The sequence below is a fragment of the Leptonychotes weddellii genome, chromosome 9, assembly GCF_054177405.1.
Source record: "Leptonychotes weddellii isolate Sample4059 chromosome 9, ASM5417740v2, whole genome shotgun sequence".
NCBI classification, from domain to species: Eukaryota; Metazoa; Chordata; class Mammalia; order Carnivora; family Phocidae; genus Leptonychotes; species Leptonychotes weddellii.
The window spans coordinates 75,952,130-75,962,700 of NC_138377.1; the positions used below are offsets into that span (position 1 = coordinate 75,952,130).

At 37.3% G+C, this 10,571-nt stretch overlaps 1 protein-coding gene across 5 annotated transcripts in view; it reads right to left on the bottom strand.

Moving 5' to 3' along the window:
* TP53BP1 (tumor protein p53 binding protein 1) overlaps nucleotides 1–10,571 on the bottom strand; it is a 100,188-nt gene that overhangs the window by 37,975 nt on the left and 51,642 nt on the right. For all 5 annotated transcript variants that reach the window (XR_004075146.2, XM_081829487.1, XM_031026367.2 and 2 more), the window contains exon 12: nucleotides 3,881–5,204. Coding sequence is in view for 4 of the 5 variants with exons in the window: in XM_081829487.1 (XP_081685613.1) it covers nucleotides 3,881–5,204 (1,324 nt within the window). In the remaining variant the exon portion in view is untranslated. The remainder of the gene's footprint in view (nucleotides 1–3,880; nucleotides 5,205–10,571) is intronic.

A 10,571-nucleotide genomic window follows, 5' to 3' on the forward strand; every position in this document is an offset into this window, starting at 1 on the left:
ATCACATCTTATGGCAAAGAATTCCACCACAGTAACAGAAAAAAGAGAAGGGGGTCAGGTAGATACGGATTCATTCTTTAAAAAAAAAAAGGATTCATTCTCTGGCAATTCCCTAAAAAGCAAGTCCTTTAGGTTAATAAAGAAGAACTTAGAATAGATATAGAAACTAAAGAATAAAAAAACATCTCACGAAGCATCAAACATCCCAAAGATGTATTTTATAGAATTTTGTTTCCTGGGACAATCACCTGCACTGCACTGCTCTCTTGACAAGAACCATCCCTCATATTATGATTGACCATGCAGACTTCTGAAAGTCTACATGAAATGTTTAAGTCCATCCTTCTATGTCATACCATAATATGCAAATTTAACATGCAAACATTAATTATTGAACATTTCCCTGTAACGGGGTTTCCTTTGCATAGGACAAGATAAAACTTATGAAAAATTATTTTTGTACCACTGACCCAGCTGCATTCCTACAGCCTAATGGAAAAATGAGTCTAATTTTATAGGCAACACTGCCACTATTTATCTGGGCCTTCAATGACTCATTCCTGGATTATTACAACAGCCTATCAATTACATTCTCTGCCTGAAGTCTCTCCCTTTCCCCAACTCCCAATTCTTTTAGCACAAAACCAAAGCAATATTCCTATAAAATATTACTTTGAACATGTTAGCCCCTTGTCAAAATGCCAAAGTTTCCACTAGAAGATAAATTCCTAACTCTTTAGCCAGCATTCAATTAACTAGAAGCAGCCTTTATTTTTAGTCTTTAATTATTCATATTCAGAAAGCCTCTATTCAATGTCCTCCAAATGCTTTCCCATTTCTCTGCTTTTGTTCAACTCATCTGAAAGACACTACTAATCTAGTCAAGTTATCACCATCCCGCAAAATAATATTTTAGCCTTTAATACTGGAATTTTCCACATACTTATTTCTCTAACATTTAGCACGCCTATTGTTTAAATTATCAAGTCCCTTCTTGCTATCCCAGATTATCATGGGCTATCCTACTGTATGCGAGCGTATCAACCTATGAAGAAAGACAGCAATGAACAAAAGGAGATTTAATATCAATCATCAAACCAGCTGAGTGGGGTGTTTGCCCTTATTACTAAGGATTTTAGAGAATTCATTAGTTCAAAGCAATTTTTAAAACCCTTAATGTCAGAAAGGTCTCCCTGACTTCTAACTTTGTTACATCTACAGCCCATTTAATCTTCTTTTGTGCTCAAAAGAACTGGTGGTCACTTCTTACAACTCATTAAAAGCCATCTAATTAAAAATATGAGAATTTCTATACTGGGAGACATCATGCATAAACAGTATACCCTAAGAGTCTGCTTGTGACATTAACGGCTAATTAGAATGATACTCCATAAAGTAAGCCAATAAAGGTTAGAGCTGGAATACAAAACATACCTAGCTTCCCTGACCATTATTAACCTATCATAGACTACCACTTGTGGATTTAATTATAGACTTGCTGAACTTGTCACAATCTTTCACATAATCAACCTATCAAAAGTATATTCTTTATTGAAGAAGGCTGGGTTTCCAAGTACCATCTTTCTAAATTTCCTTTTTCAAAGTTCAAGAGGTCCTTAAGGGGCACCTGGATGGCTCAGTTAAGTGGCAGCCTTTGGCTCAGGTCATGATCTCAAGAGTCCTGGGATCAAGCCCAGAGTTGGGCTCCCTGCTTAGGAAGGAGTCTGCTTCTCCCTCTCCCTCTGCCCCTCCCTCCTGCTCATGCTCTCTCTCTCTCAAATAAATAAATCTTAAAAAAAAAAAAAAAAAAAGAGGCCTCCTTAAACAGATGTCTGAAGAGATCTCCAAGTTATCTATAAATACAGGCACTTAACAGTGATTGTCTCCTTTTCTCTCCCAAATCCCTCTCTTCTCTTTCCTGTTTGAACTTTCACAATTAAGCATGTATCTTTTTTTAAATCAATAAAGCTATTAACAAAAAACAAAAGTACCCTTCTAACTTCAGTATACAGAAATCTAATTAAACAAACCTGGGAGTCAACCAATTCATACCTTTCATTCTGTCTTTCCAGACCAAAGAACCATGAACTTTTTAGGTTACTCTCATTTAAATTAGTCTCTCTTAACCTTTAGCAACTAGACAACTGTATTTTAAGTACAAAATAATTTTTTCTCTTTTCTAGCAATGCTCTTCTGAATGAGTTACTCTAGAGGTAAATCCAACTGTCTTTACTATTTTTAATTGTTTGCTCAAAAACTAAAATCTTGAAGCAGAAAATAACTTACAAGTATTTTCAACAATCTAAATATTAAAGTAAGTTTTACTAAGGCAACGTCTACTATAAAAACTGTCCCTGCCAATTAATAGTGTAAGCAAGAATTCATGGAGAATACTATTAACATGATAGAACTAATATCCCAATGTTAGAAGCTTCTTTTGCATACAGTTGCTAAGATAATTTAAAAAATCCTCCTAAGTAACCATACTAAAACAATCTATAGGTCCTAATACTTTCTTAGCCTAGGTCAACAATAATATTTAGATGTAACACAATTACAAAAATATTCAACAATACAAAATATCAGATTATTCAGATAGTTGCCATAATTTGTCAGATTCTACTACATTACACAGTTGTACAGAGTAAAAAGCAGAGACTTCAGAATCAGGAGATGCAGGTTCTAGTCCCACCTCAATTATTAACTAGCCATGACTTTAGAAAGAAGAAAGTGAACCCATAACCCCTAACTTCTTTTTCAGCTATAACATTTTCTTGTTCTGAAAAGCGGAAAAAAAAAAAAATATCCTCTTTACAAAACCTAATGCCTAACGAAAAGGGGCAATTTTGAAAGTTTAAAAAAAAAAAAAAGGTACTACTGGGGCACCTGGGTGGCTCAGTCGTTGGGCATCTGCCTTCGGCTCAGGTCATGATCCCAGGGTCCTGGGATTGAGCCCCACATTGGGCTCCCTGCTCCATGGGAAGCCTGCTTCTCCCTCTCCCACTCCCCCTGCTTGTGTTCCCTCTCTCGCTGTGTCTCTGTCAAATAAATAAATAAAATCTTTAAAAAAAAAAAAAAAAGTACTACTAATAATCACACCTAGACAAGTATAAGCCACCAAAAGGTCTGATCACCCATATTAATAGCTATGATGATGCCCAAATACTGCTTCTCATTTCCATATCCCAAGAGGCTTGTTTTCTTAAGTTTGTAACTTTTTATTTTTTTATTTTTGGAGTTTGTTTTATTTTTAAATTATACAAACTGTAGGCATTTAGAAAGTTTGGATTCTTTTCAGCTAATGTCATATAGAAAATTCTACAAATATTTCAGAAAGCAATCTATATTCTCATTCTGGTCTCAGATAAAATAGGTAAAGAACACAAACAAATTCCTTTTCCAGTTTAACGTTTAAGATGTATATATGTTGAACCAAATTTAGAACTTTATCTAATGCCCATAAAGAGGAAAAAACCAGTAACAGTACACTCATTAACAGAGTTCTGAATATTTTACTATGTAGGGTAATAATAAAAAAAAAATCCTTGTATTTCAAGGCAACTGTCAAAATACAAAAATATAAAAAATGGTTGGGACCTAAGTAGAAAACAACAGACTGATACAATTTCTAAATACTCAGAAAATTCATGTTGATTATTCCTGAGTTATAAAGCTGATAAACCTCAGATGATTCCACAATTAATTACAGCTACAAAAGAAAAACACAAGGCAAATTTTTATATTTCCCAACTATTAATGGCTATTCATAAACATAATTCTAAGGTACTTTTCCGCCCTGACATAAGCACAGTTCCCTCCTACCTTCCATTCCAAATTATAATTTGGTTGGAAACACACAACAATTTACAAGCACACTCACCACTAGAGCTTTCACAGAAACTTTGTGAAGCATGGGCAGAGGCCTTCTCCAGCTCCTGGGCTTCTACACCGGAGCCCAGCTGCTTCGTGTTAGCTATTTTTGAGTCTTTTGTTAATGAGTTATCAGTTTTCTCTTGAGGTTCAGCCTGCTGCATCTCCAGGTCAGGTCTCAGAGCATCATCTGCTCTCTCTAAAGTCAAGGGAGGTTGTGGAGAGTGTCCTTCTACAGGTTCCTTTTCTGCAGTCACTGATCTCAGATCTCCTTCATATTCTGCACTCTTTCCTTCCTGGGCATCAGTTCTATTCTCAGCACATGGTTCTATTTCTGGAGCATCATCCTCCCACGACTGGGAATCTGAGCATTTCTCCACTCCCTCTGAAGGTTCAGAAGAAACATCAACTCTGGGAGATGGTTCCTTCACATCTACAATGACAACACTTGAATCCTCTGAAGTAGCTTCTTCCCACGCTTCCTGATCCTTATGTTCCAATTCTTGGTCAAGTACTGGAATCTTTTGGGGCGAATCAATACTAATCACACTGGTTTCAACTTCCATAGCTTCCTGGCATTCTTGTTTTGGGATTTCTTTTGGAAGACACAACCCCTGGGACTGAGTTTCAGTCAGAGAAAGGTGCAATGGGACACTCTCCATATTTTCTTCTTTGGGCTCCTCTCCTTGACTCTCACAAGGAGTCTCAGGGATTTCTTCAACCTCAGACCCTGAAGACCCCTCCTCTGGATGATGTTCTTTAATTTCCATAGCTTCCTCCTGATCTAACACACTAGAGAGAGCCTCAGATCGAGTAGCTGGAGAAGGAACGGCCTGACTCCCTGAATCACAAGTGAGATCAATACAAACATCTTCTGCTACAGTCTCTTCTCTGCCTTTGCAGCCAGAGGCTAAAATACTAATGTCGTCTCTGGTTTCTGTGTCATCCCCCTTCGTTTTATCATTCTGATTTAGTTCTACTTGGCCATCTTGTGCTGGATTCATCAGGATATTATCATTTTCAGCAGGAACAAGTTTAGAATTGAGAACTGGAGACATGGGTTCAGTATCCTCAATCTGGGTGTTTTCTCCATCTTCATCAATCCTGTGAGAACTCAAGCTCTCCATCTTTGGGGACTGACTATACTCACTTGTAGAAAGCATCAACTTACAAGAATCCCCTGTCAAAGACAGCCCAAGATCCTCAGTGGTATTCTTTGATTCAATTTCTGAAGTTTTAGAACACTCAACAGTCAAAGAGGAACTATGCAAATCTCCACCTTTCTTCCCATCATTTGATCGTTCTTCCAAACTTGGAGATGGAATGAAAATGTCCTAAGGAGGAACAAAAAGAAATAAATCATTTGTTCATAATATTTCTTTTATATCTAATCCTTGAATTTATCTAAAATTTCTCAATCAATTGTTCAAGAATTATAGAATTCTAGGGCCATATCTCAGAAATACAAAGCTCATAAATCACCAGTCTTTTCAACAACACAAGTCATTCTGTTTAATCGTTTTCCTGTGAACCACTAATCTAGAATCAGCATAATATAAACAAAAACAATGTTAACTTATCCTTCTAAGGGTAGGAAGACACTTAAATTTAACTGTATATCACCAAGCTACTAAAATCATGTCATATGTTTGGTGGGCCTTCAATTACATAGTAATCATTTGAACAAATGCTTACACAGCCCACTTCAGTTCTCACAGTGTGGGAATATACACTTACTTTACTTCCTACTATTTCAAAATATGCTAGCATTCATAAAATGGATGTTAATCCAAAGCTCACAATATCATCGGTCAACAGACACCACTACACACCAACAAAGACGGCTGAGGTTAAAAAGACTACATCCTGTTGGTGAGATGTGGAACAACTGCAACTCTCATACACTGCTGGCAGAAATTCCACTTGTAAGTATTTACCCAAGAAAAATAAAATCCTATGTCCACACTAGGATGTGTATGCAAATGTTTATAGCAGTATTATTGATAAAAGTTCAAAGCTGGAAGCAACTCAAGTGTTTGTCAACTGGTGAATAAACAAATTGTGGATATCTCTATTATGGAATACTACTCAACAATGTAAAGGAATAAGATGTTAATACATGTAATACAAATGAACCTCAAAAATACACTAAGCTAAAGAACTAGAACACAGAAGACCATATACACTTTATGATTCCAACTATATGAAATTCTAAAAAAAAAAACAAAACTATAGTGACAGAGGCAGGGGAGTAGTTGCCTAAAGTTAAAGAGGAGACTGGGGGCGGGGGGAGGAATCAACTGCAAAGGATTATGAAGAAACTTCTTAGGATGAGGAAACTGTTCTACACTTTGATGGTGGTGGTTATACATTTGTACACAACTACCAAAATTCATCAAACTATCCACTTAAAATGGCATTTTATTTTAAATAATACCATAATATTAAAAAGAAAATAAGCCGAAGCTTAGACATGTTTTTATGTAAGAACTTACATTTAGTGTGTTATTTTGCCTGACATAAATGCTATATAACTCTAACATAGCTGGCAAGGCATTAATTGCCTATGATTTTTAAGGGAAAGAGAAAATCAAAACAGGCTGCCAAACATTCTGTACATTCCATAACAGCTTATATTTCAAAGTGTGGGGTCACTGTTTACCCTCTCAGATGATAAAAAGTCATAAATTTGAGACTCTCAGGTATGACTGAGTAAAAACTGGTTCAACATTTCTAAGTGGCACTAGGACAATAAACAGCAGCCTTGAAACTTCATATACCCCTTCGCCCAATAATTCTATTTCTGGGAAATGATTTGATAGAACTGGGACTTAAGCTACAATACTATTCAGTGCAAATTTATTATTTAGAATAGGAAACAATATAAAACACCTTAAATGTCTAAGAGGAGATTGATTTAAAGATTTTTTTTTTTGTAAGTAATCTCTACACCCAGTGTGGGGCTCAAACTCAAAACCTGGAGATCAAGAATCACATGCTCTTCTGACTGAGCCACCCAGGCACCCCAAGAAAGAGATTCATTTAAAAATCACGATACAAAGTATTCCATCATGTGAGTGTTAGCTACATAAAATTACTGATGAGGGGCACCTGGATGGCTCAGTCGTTAGCATCTGCCTTCGGCTCAGGTCATGATCCCAGAGTCCTGGGATCGAGCCCCGCATCGGGCTCCCTGCTCAGCGGGGAGCTTGCTTCTCCCTCTCCCGCTCCCCCTGCTTGTGTTCCCTCTCTGTCTCTCTCTCTCCCTGTCAAATAAATAAATAAAATCTTTTTAAAAATTACTTTTATGAATATTAAAAGAGGAAAACATTCAGGCTATGCACCAAATAGAAAGTTTCTATTTCAGTGAAGGAAAAAAATGTGAATACGTAGTTTACTATAGTCTTTTTATACATTTATATGATTTTAATGTATTTTTTTTTTTAAAGATTTTATTTATTTGAGAGAGAGAATGAGACAGAGAGAGAGAGCATGAGATGGGGGAGGATCAGAGGGAGAAGCAGACTCCCTGCCGAGCAGGAAGCCCGATGCGGGACTCGATCCCGGGACTCCAGGATCATGACCTGAGCCGAAGGCAGTCGCTTAACCAACTGAGCCACCCAGGCGCCCAGATTTTAATGTATTCTTAAATTAATAAACATATACATAAAAAGGTTAAAAGTAGTTATTTCTGACATAGGATAACTGATGATCTTTTTTTTTTAAAGATTTTATTTATTTGAGAGAGAGCGCACAAGCAGGGGGAGCAGCAGGCAAAGGGAGAGGGAGAAGCAGACTCCCCACTGAGCAGGGAGCCCGACGCGGGACTAGATCCCAGGACCCTGAGATTATGACCTGAGCCGAAGGCAGATACGTCACCAACTGAGCCACCCAGGTGCTCCAGGATAACTGATGATCTTACTTTCATTTATCTATATATTAGACATCCTCTAAAGAAATATGTAATTTTTTCTTACTGCAGAAAGTCATTTTACAAAGGCTTATATATAAGACACTGCTAATAAACTACAAATATCTTTTAAGTAAAATTCACATAACAGAAAATTAACCACTTCAGAGTGAACACTTACTTACAATGGAGTGCAGCTACCACCACCTCTATCTAGTTCAAAAAATTTTCATCACCCCAAAAGGAAACCATATATCCATTAAGCAGTTGCCCCCCTTATCATGAATACCTTATAAGCATTATCAGAGTAAATACTGGTGTGATTTTATTTTTTACAGGATTTTTATTCAATATATGTAGAACTTCAGTCAGGGGCTAACCAGCCTGTGAACACTGTATTTCCTAAAGACTGCCTGAATCTAGTCTCTGAGTGTCTGGCCCATAATAATCCACGGTGCTGAGTCTCCCTGGAGGCCTGGTCAGAATAAGTGATCTAAGTGAACAGAAATTCCCCAAGGCTCTGGATAAAAAGAGTGATGGAGAACTGTAAGGACTACGCTCAATATGAGTCCATCTTTGGGGCGCCTGAGTGGCTCAGTCGTTAAGTGTCTGCCTTCGGCTTGGGTCGTGATCTCAGGGTCCTGGGATCGAGCCCTACATCGGGCTCCCTGCTCCCGGATCTTTAAAAAATCTTTAAAAAAAAAAAAGAGTCCATCTTTAAGTCTAGATTCAGTACAGATCTAAATCCACAGTACCCAACCAGTCAAAAACTGGTCTCATAATATAGAGAGCTTAAGAGCTATTCATACAGTGATCTGTAATCTGATTTGTCATCCCCCGAATTAACATGTATATCAAAAATGAAAAAAGTGTCAAGTATCAAACTGTATTTTACTAATCCTCTCTCCATGTCTTACATCCTAGTGAAGGGTCAAAGAGGCTATGCAATTAACAAATATATTAAGAAAGAAAAAAATACACAAAATTACCTTTATCCCAATTATCTTTTGATCAGTATTTATCTCATAAATATTTAGATCTTACAACATCAAAATTAGGTTGACTTGGACTCCAGGAATCAAGGTACAGAAGAAATAACAGATGTGCAAAAGTTAGCCATTAAGAATAAAATGTAAGAAGTTTGATAAGGACAAAAAATTAAAAGAGTGGATTTAATACACACATTTACCTTAACTCTTTTCCAAAACCCCACTGAGCAACAGTAAATTTTTTTTAAAACATGAATTTTTAAGAAAAAGAACAGAAGAAATATAACTGCAACAAAATTTTGGAAGAGTGATCATCTATTTCACAGACTAGTGAAAGCTGAATTCTAATCCAGCAGTGGAGAAAGCCAAGAAGCAACCCAAATTACACCACAGAACCACCATGCCCAAAAAAAGATTCAGGACTTGGCAGCAGCACCAGGTGACTCTGGAAGTGGTGGTGAGGGTGGAGCTAAAAACAGGAGAACTGATTGGAAAGCTATTTAAGAAGCAGTTCAGGGGCGCCTGGCTGGCTTAGGTGGAAGAGTATGTGATTCTTGATCTCTGGGGTAGTGAGTTCAAGCCCCAAGATGGGTACAGAGATTACTAAAAAAAATAAATAAATAAAATAAACTTTAAAAAAAAAAATAAAAGGAAGAAGAAGAAGAAGCAGTTCAACTCTCAGATCCTCGCTCCCTGACCCTCCTCTGCCCCGGAATTAAATAGAGCATCCATGAAGAGAAAGAGGCACAGTTATCAGAATGTACCATACTGAAAACAGAGAGATTAAGTGAAAATTTACATACTAAATGGAACCTGCACATGCCTCCCAACACCCCCAGCCCTCTTCCATCAATAGACTTCTAGAACAATGGCAGACAGGAGACAGGAGATTAGACATTTTTCTGGAGAACCTGACCATGCTGAAACAAATCAAGATACTGATACTAGAGGATCACCAAAATTGCCCAGCAGATCACATTACAGTGAATCCCAGAAATAAGTATCAACCACCAGTTAGTTCAGAACTTCTAATCAGTGTTCTGGTATTGTACTCTTAAAGCAATCAAGGATTATCAGACACTTGAGCAAACCCTTCAATTTCAAAGTCAAACATCAAAACTAACTAAAATCTATTTGAAGAAATAGCGACTATTGCAGGGAAGAGAAAATTTCTCAAAAAAACTATTAATAAGGGCGCCTGGGTGGCTCAGTTGGTTAAGCGTCTGCCTTCGGCTCAGGTCATGATCCCAAGGTCCTGGGATCGAGTCCCGCATCGGGCTCCCTGCTCAGCCAGGAGCCTGCTTCTCCCTCTCCCACTCCCCCTGCTTGTGTTCCCTCTCTCGCTGTCTCTGTCAAATAAATAAATAAAATCTTAAAAAAAAAAAAAAAAACTATTAATAATATCCTGAAACAGGTAAGATAATATACCCATAAAACAAGACAACATGCTATTTCTTTATGAAAAGAAAGAACATCAGAGAAAAAATAGTTTCTAAATTAAAAATCCAGAAATAGAAATTAATAACTCAGAAAGGTCAAAAGAAGATTGAACCCAGCAACTGCATTCCTAGGCATACACAAGAGAAATAAAAACATATGTCCACTTGATCAAAACTCTTCAGAGTATAGGGATCGAGGGTACATACCTCAATATCATAAAAGCCATCTATGAAAAACCTACAGCTAATATTATTCTCAATGGGGAAAAACTGAGAGCTTTCCCCCTAAGGTCAGGAACGCGGCAGGGATGTCCACTATCACCACTGCTATTCAACATAGTATTGGAAGTCCTAGCCACAGCA